Source organism: Sprattus sprattus, assembly GCF_963457725.1.
Source record: "Sprattus sprattus genome assembly, chromosome: 3".
NCBI classification, from domain to species: domain Eukaryota; kingdom Metazoa; phylum Chordata; class Actinopteri; order Clupeiformes; family Clupeidae; genus Sprattus; species Sprattus sprattus.
In genome coordinates, this window is record NC_137922.1 from 5,048,853 (window position 1) to 5,057,775 (window position 8,923).

Below are 8,923 nucleotides of genomic sequence, written 5' to 3' on the forward strand. Positions count from 1 at the left end.
CATTGTGTCACATATGATAAGACCCAGCTCCTGTACACACACACAACTAAAAACCTACAGATAGATTTGCACAACAACAGATCCCTTCTGCATGTTCCTGGGGCTCAACTGCCCTGCTACCAGGGAATCATACAGACTGATGAAAATGCATATGTGTTGCTTTAGATGAAAGCTTCATTTCGTTTCAATAAATAAACATAAGCATAAAATGCAAATCCTTGAGGCCATCGAATTGATAAGTCAGGACCCTCATTAGTAATCCTGCTTTTAGTCATGTGGCCTTTCCTCTCTCGGAGCAGTATCATAGTCCTCTAATTCATTCATCTATGACCTCCTCTAGTTGTGCTACGGTAAGATGCAACTCTAATGACCTTCTAAAATGAATACTCCTAATCTCCCCTCTGGACAGCAGGAAATGTCTCCAACAAGGCAGCCTCAGCCCCAGCCTCAGCCTCAGCCTCAGCCTCAGCCTCAGCCTCAGCCTCAGCCTCAGCCTCAGCCTCAGCCTCAGCCTCAGCCCCAGCCTCAGCCTCAGCCTCAGCCTCAGCCCTGGGCAGGTGAGGTCACAGTGCCTTTTCCCAGAGCAGTTCCAGGCTCTACGAGGTACGTCAGGCCCCTAAGGACTCGGCTCCTAGCGGCAGGGAAATAAATAGTCATTGCAAAATGATGCCTAAGAGGGCCTCAAGTGTGTGTGCTGTGTGTGCTGTGTGTGTGTGTGTGTGTGTGTGTGTGTGTGTGTGTGTGTGTGTGTGTGTGTGTGTGTGTGTGTGTTTGTGTGTGTGTGTGTGTGTGTGCTTATGAGTGTTTGTGTGTGTGAGAGAGCGAGAGAGAGGTGTGTGTGTGTGTGTGTGTGTGTGTGTGTGTGTGAGAGAGAGAGAGAGAGAAAGAGAGAGAGAGAGAGAGAGAAGTGTGTGTGTGTGTGTGTGTGTGTGTGTGTGTGTGTGTGTGTGTGTGTGTGTGTGTGTGTGTGTATCTGAGGGTCTTCCCTTTATTTGTACCTTTTCTCTGCTGTCTGGCCACAGGGCAGGATTGTGGTGACTCCCTGTCAGGGACACAAAGGGACAGATCTGATAGAACTAATCTGATCTGAGTGATCCCCACTGCCGCAGAGGAGAGGAGGGAGCCACTTAGATGGAAATGTATTCAAATCACTCATTAGATTTCATAGGGACAATGGGGGGGAAAGGGGCATGTAATTACAAGAGGTTTTCTGAGGATGAAAGGGACTAGTGACAATTGTTAGGCTACAGCAACAGTACAGCTTCACCACGTAAAGACGACAGCTCAATATGTTAATATAGGTGAATGCGTGTCTGGAGCAAATATACCGTAAACAAATGTCACTCTACATGGAACCTTGGCTTGAGGGGCTTCCTTGGATGACAACACACTTATTTAATAATTGCATTACATGCCAGTGTAAGCTACAAGAAGCACCAGGTGATCAAGCACAAGCTGATTGTGTTTATTATGCTTTGTAAACCCACCTGGCGCTGGAACCCACATGCGATAAGACTTGCGAAGATGTATTCACGACAGATGAGAGAGGACATATAAGAGTGACATATAAGATCTGAAGCAGGGAAATATAAACACAACCGTAGAGCGCGGGCTATCACGGCAGACCCCAGCTACTGAACCAGACTGATGTCCACAGAGGTCTTGTCGTTTACTGCGCGGTTTAAATCCCCGTTTTAAACGGCCATGCGGGAAGGGGCCGCTTAGGAGAGAAGTGGGTCAGTCGCTTCGTAGAACACGCTGGCTTGTTAGCGCATTACAGTAAACAGACCGCGCGACCTGGGACAAGGTGCCACACAGCAGACCCCCTGGCAGTAATAAGCAACAATGAAAATTACACAGGCTAATTAGCACCTCCTTGGCACAGAAAGACTGCCTTCGTCTTACCAAAAGGTTCATCTAGTCCTCGTTTCCCTCCTCAGTTCCCCTCATTTTCGACATCATTACGAGGCTTGAAAAAACTTCCATCATTGCACGCTCGCGTGATTCCGAAGATGGTTGATAATTTGTTTCGGGACGCGAAGGCCCAGGGCGGGGGGCGGCCGGTTAGGACCCTCTCCCGGGTTCACCCCGTGGAGCCTGCCAGCAGCCATTCCTCCCGCAATAGCCTTCATTCAAACACATCTAATGGCTCATTTCAGAAACTAATTAATTTCAAATAGTTCAAACAGTCAGTGAGTACACACAAACATGGACTTAATGAGAGCCCAGAGAAAATAAATCGGAGCATACTTGAAGGGCTTCTCTGGTTGGGAACAGGACGCTAGTAGCCTATTCTATCATCTCTGCCTTACATATCCGATCCAGTATTCCATAATATAGAGACAGTCAGATGGACAGATAGGACATTCTGAGACATGGCATATCCTCCATATGTGGAGCGAAGCTATTATGGCTCTGATGTCCTTGCCAGCATAAGGATCAGCACTTAGTTCTGTACAGTTTTGAATCACATGGACACCAATAGTGCCATAACACTTTTCATAGACAATGTAACACTGTAACACCTTTTGTCCATGAAAAACACAAACGTGTTATCATCGTGTCCATGACATATTGAGAGGACATACCTTTGTGTACAAAAAAAACCTAAACTGACGATTTATTACACGCACTAAATAATGTATCCATGTAATAGATGTCCTAAGCCAGCATGTTTACTTTTGAGGCACAAAATGCGAAATGCCGTACACTGTGATCATTCTGTGCCGTGGATGTTCATTTTGGTACACAACATGTAAAGAAAAAGTTCACGGAATGATGTCCATTGACTGTATTACTAAAAGAATGATGTGCACAAAAGGCCTTTGGTCCAATACAGTGTGAGTTGACAGAACCATTCTTTCCATGAAAGCAAAGACTGCTTGAACTGTTGTTCCTGTTTTGCTTAAATACAGAATGAATGATGTCCATAGGCTATATTCCTAAAGGTATGATGTGCAAGAAAGGTCTTCGGTTGATACATTCTGTAAGTAGGCAGGTTATAGAATACATTCTGTCCACAAAACTTTTGCAGGCTTTGGTGCCAGTTCAGACGTCTACAGTCTGTGCTTATGGGACAGAATACATTCTGGAACCTTCTGACTTCTGACTGGATGTATGGAACCAAACAACTTTCATGGACATCATACTTTCAGTGATATAATAATTCATTTTGTACTAATTTTGTACAAAACACTGATGTCTACAAACGTTTAAGTAGCCTTTGTTTTTGTGAACAGAATGTGTTTTGTATTGGTCCAAAGCTCTTTGGTGAACATCATGCTTTCAGCAATATGGCTAAACCTTTAAGTGGACAAAAGGAGCATGGCACGGATGGCAGGGATTGGTCATGTTGAAGCACATTTTACTTTTCATTACATTCAATTCAAAATGTTGACCTAGGACATGTAATACGTGGGTGCACTCACTTTTGTCCACAAAATGAGTTTCTTTTAAGAAGTGCATTCAGCCTTTTGTCTACAAAATGAGTTTCTTTTGTCTACAAAATGAAAATCACAGTAGTAATATTTTTAATGTTTTTCGTGAACAAAAGACATGACAGTGGTACATGATTTCCTAATAAATGAATGCATTTGGTAGAAAAGAATGCGTTCTGTATATGATATAAGGTCTGTTGCACTTAGTGTCTGTGTAATACATGTAATACTTCACTCCATTCTATTTGAATGGGAATCCTTCTAAGCATAGAGGGTCTGAGTCCACATTAGTAGTCGTATATTCATCGATAATCTGGTAGTAAGGACTTTCAATGGACGCATGTTAAATGTGAAATAAACGTCCAACTCTTGATTTAGAATGTGGTCATTGGCTGTTTGAATGGAAGCAGAAATCCGCCACGCTCGGAGTCCCTCAGGAACGGATTGCAGGGTCAGTTCCAGGGTCAGTGACATTCAACGGGAGGCAATCAGCCTTTAATGTTTCACTCACGATGCCGTTACATTACAGGAGAGTCCCACCTCAGTTTAGAAGGCACATTTGATTTTCGCCACGATTAAACATGAGCCGGACTGGATAGTGTTCCTGCCGCGGTGACATTTAGGCAGGGGGGCTAACACATCAAACACTCTTGCGCTACCAGAGAGTTTCTCCCGGTTGTGGATAGCTGCTTTTCATTCCCCATTGCCCTTTCAGTTCCCTGGTTCAGAGATGATTGCATTCATGATGCCCATAATGATTATGATCTATAGGGTTGTTTAGGGACTCAACAGCCTCACACTTGGGCCAAAGTGTTTCCATACGTCATGTAATGCTGTAAACATGACATCTCAGAGCTCTTATTGGTTGTTGCTCGCTAAATGTTTAAATGCATGCTGTAGTTCAGGTCATCTTTTTGAACCCCTATGCAGAATTTGATCATTGCTTTTGTGTAAATTGTGGAATTATTTCAAGTGTTATTTCTTATGGTGTTTCTGTGATTTTCTGTATGTCATTTGTCTATTTATTAAAACAAAAAAAATGTTATAAGTGTCCCCTTAAATTATAACAGTACAAAATAATGTTGTTGTGATTGGAGCATTTTTTAAACCAATTACACTCTCTCCAGTTCTCTTTGTTTGCCTTTCTGTGATTCAAATGAGTTTCTACTCGTTTCTGTTTACGTTGCGTGATTCCATTTAAATAGAGTGGAAACCTTTACATCTAAATGTACTGAAATGTGCTTATTGCATGTAAATGCTTAAGTGAGGGAATAAAACTCTGCACAGCCTCTGATTTGATATGGCAAGCTGGGCTTGGTTTTGAGACGCCAAGTCACTATGACAACAAATAAAACTAAAACAAATCAAATGTATGTTGTGAATAAACAATGAATCAATTACAGCACTGAAATGCCTTCGCACACACTGTATGTGAGTACAGAACACATGCGAGTTTATTGACTAAAATCAATACAAAAAAAGGTATCTTAACCAAAGGGCTTCTATTTATCAAAAACAATAGAAAGTGACGTAATTTATTAAATTAATCTGAATTTAACATCTTCTGCCTTGATATCCTACTCCCTCCTCACCTTTGTGCCCAGACCTTGTGCACAGGCTGGGAATGGCAATAAGTCTTCTTCAGTATTTTACTGCTCTCTAGTGGCTGAAGAATGGAAAATGGAAATCTCTGTTACTTTAAGATGATGGGGCTGTTTCTTTACAAAAGAATTATACAGTTTTACATTCAAACTTGTCTCAATATATTCTCATTCCATTTCCATCCAGACCACACTGGGTATCAATCTGTCAACAAATTAAGAAATAAGTTAACAGTGTATTCAAAGTTCAAATAAAAGTATTCAGAGTAACCATGGACAGATTATGAAACCATGGGACCCTGGGCCTGGACGTTTAAAAGGCCCCCTCATCCCCCCCCTTTTGCGCGCGTGCCTGCAAACATTTCTTGTGCGCTAGCAAAACATTACTTAAATGTAATGACATTTTTATTCTACAGCACAATACCTAAATTCACATGTACCTCAACAGGATTCACAGCGTATATACACATTTTCTAGCACACACAGGTACACTCAATTAAAGCCAACAGCAAATTAACAAAATACACTGGTTTGAAACACAAATAAGAAATACATTAAAGCCACCTCTAATATTAACAAAAACAAAGTCTAATAACTATTGACAGCAAGCAAAGTTAATAACACCGACTTCACGCAGAGGCTCTGGTTTAGGGCCCCCTGAGCTCATGGGCCCCTGGGCCTGGTAGGCCTGTTCGGTAATCCATCCCTGAAAGTAACCACTGCAATGCCAGTCTCAACAGAGATGTGTTAAGACCCAACAGCTATGATGCTGTCTGCTTTGTGCTCTTCTTCTTTTTTCCTTTCGCATCTTTTCTTTTCTTCTTTTCTTTTCCCTTTGTTCCTTTGCCTTTGCCTCCGTCACCTTCCTCATCAATAGTCTTGGTGGCTCTCAGTTTCTTCTTCCCCAGTGGCGTGCGACTGTACCATGCCTGCCAACACAACCAGTCCACACTACGGTCAGAAGATGGCTACATGCTAACACAACCAGTCCACACTACGGTCAGAAGATGGCTACATGCTAACACAACCAGTCCACACTACGGTCAGAAGATGGCTACATGCTAACACAACCAGTCCACACTACAGTCAGAAGATGGCTACATGCCAACACAACCAGTCCACACTACGGTCAGAAGATGGCTACATGCTAACACAACCAGTCCACACTACAGTCAGAAGATGGCTACATGCCAACACAACCAGTCCACACTACGGTCAGAAGATGGCTACATGCTAACACAACCAGTCCACACTACAGTCAGTTGAAGGCTACATGCTAACACAACCAGTCCACACTACAGTCAGTTGAAGGCTACATGCTAACACAACCAGTCCACACTACAGTCAGTTGAAGGCTACATGCTAACACAACCAGTCCACACTATAGTCAGATGATGGCTTCATGCTAACACAACTGTGCCACACCATTACTAGATGGCTGTATTCACAATCACTGCCATGGTACAGTACAGAAGGGAGTTGTATTGCAAGAACCGTGACACTTGTAAGGATTATGACTTCTTGGAAATGAGGAATGGCCTATAATGAGGCCATTATGACAGGTAGTTGGTCTTTTAGGTATCAACAGAGCACATTCCCTAGTGAGGATAGTTCTTATTTAGACAGTCAGCCATGTGTAACAGGTTAGAAATGCAGATTGAATAATTACGCAAGATAGTCTGCTACCTGTATTTCAGTTTATTTTTGACCTTTTATTTATGATATCACAAGCACACTGGTATTGGGGGTCTCTGGTAGCCCCCCTGCCTCCCCTTGTATTGTTCCTCTCTCCCCCCTTCCTCTTTCCTGTTTAATTTATGCTGGGATGAGGTAGGTGGTGGAGTTTCAATGGGATAGATAAATCTAATCAATATTGCCCTCAAAAATAGGCATCTATGTATGTTATTATATATCCTCTTAAAACGTATTATTATTATATGTGTAATATATCTGAACTATTTATAAGAAATGTCCCGCTGACATAATAGTTTATATGATTTTCCTTTTTGCTACATGTGGGGGCTAGCATGTTTAGTGAAGCTAGGAAGCTGGAGACTAAACTATGTTCTGTTGGTGTGCTTTAACAGGAATACAAATCCATCAGCAACAGTTGTCCACGAATCACAAATTAATTACACAACGCAGAAGTTTACACCAGTTACACATGGACAGACTTGAATACTTTAGTTTATATGTAGCATTGTAGTATTCTTTCTGTTGGAGAGTTATAACATTCCTAGAGCACAGTAAAAAAATAAATAGTATTCTTTCTGTTGTGGCATTATAGCATTCCTAGAGCACTGCACAGTGAAAATAAATTGTCACAATCACAGTCAATCAGATCCAGCATTGGGACTAAAAGGACCTCAAATGTTGCAGTAATTGAAGCGTAAATCCATGAAAACTGTGTTAAAGTTAACATTACCCCTAACTTGCTTCTGTGTAGGGCAGACCTTTTCTTTTGGAAGTAGATTCTGAAGAAACATGATTTATATGGGCCTTTAGATTTAAAGGTGGTATCTGACCTTAAAGGCCTCCTCCTCCTCTTTGTACACAGGGTCCTGGCGCCCCAGCACTGGGATGAACTCCACGGCACTCAGGGGCCTCCTGCCCATTTGCCCCAGGCGACGGGTAGTTAGTACGGTCCTCGCGGCCCGGAGGATGTGCCCCTGCGTGTAGCCATCTGTTACTTTGGCCAGAGAGCTGAGATCCAGCGCGGGGGTGAACTGAGCTCCACGTGTCCGCAGCAGGTCCCTCCACAGGACTAGAGAGAGAGAGAGAGAGAGAGAGAGAGAGAGAGAGAGAGAGAGAGAGAGAGAGAGAGGTAGAGAGGTAGAGAGAGAGAGAGAGAGAGAGAGAGGTAGAGAGAGTGAGAGAGAGAGAGAGAGAGAGAGAGAGAGAGAGAGAGAGAGAGAGAGAGAGGTGGGTTTATCTCCATTAGACTAATGATTATAGTTATGTATTTAGCACGCCCTTCTCTTTAAAGAGACATACAAAACATATTTTAACTTTAACAATAACAAAATTAACACATTCAACAATATTAACAACAGCAGTCATTTAAATATAAGAATGCAATATAAATATATCACAATAATAAAATCGACAATATGAACTAACTCTTACCATGACACGAACTAGAGATGTCTGGTTTGATGCAGGGAATACTGTATGCAATTCAATCTATTTTCACATTGTTGTATTGTTTTGATTATACTGGGACAACATGGTGGTAACGATCCATGCCATCTAGCACCTAGCGAATAATACTGTATGCAATTCAATCTATTTATACATTGTTGTATTGTTTTGATTATACTGGGACAACATGGTGGTAACGATCCATGCCATCTAGCACCTAGCGAATAATACTGTATGCAATTCAATCTATTTATACATTGTTGTATTGTTTTGATTATACTGGGACAACATGGTGGTAACGATCCATGCCATCTAGCACCTAGCGAATAAATAAGTGAGTTCTCACCTAGTCTAGATGCATAGTCTGGCCTTGGGATTAGGATGATCTTCTTGTAAACTTTACAGAAGGACTTCAGATCGGCCTCAAAAGGCCGTCTGGTCGTCCCCACCACCAGGACTCTGTCTTCCGGTCGCAGGGACTTCAGCATTTTGGGAAGATCTTTCTTCAGTCTCTTAGGTTCCATCTGCAGTCAGAGAGAAAGCAGAGGGTAGGAAAGAGGGATCAGAGAGAGCGCAGGGATAGATGTATATTCGTTGTCTGTTCTCGGTCTGGATGTAGTTCACTTATGATCCACAAGGGTGCAGTAAAGGACTTAAATAACCACCAGGTTTCCCCAGAACAGGAGAAACCAAAATATGGTTGGTATATTGCTGTAGCTGAACGCAAACACTATACACAGGAAA

The 8,923-nt window shown here is 42.3% G+C and overlaps 1 protein-coding gene across 1 annotated transcript in view; it reads right to left on the reverse strand.

The window, feature by feature from the left end:
- Window positions 1-5,799: 5,799 nt before the first annotated feature.
- Window positions 5,800-8,923, reverse strand: part of drc11 (dynein regulatory complex subunit 11) — a gene marked incomplete at both ends in the record, with an annotated part of 48,014 nt that continues 44,890 nt past the window's right edge. Inside the window, 3 exons of the mRNA XM_080834590.1 lie at window positions 5,800-5,967; window positions 7,564-7,802; window positions 8,526-8,703. Coding sequence (XP_080690716.1) covers window positions 5,800-5,967; window positions 7,564-7,802; window positions 8,526-8,703 — 585 coding nt within the window. The remainder of the gene's footprint in view (window positions 5,968-7,563; window positions 7,803-8,525; window positions 8,704-8,923) is intronic.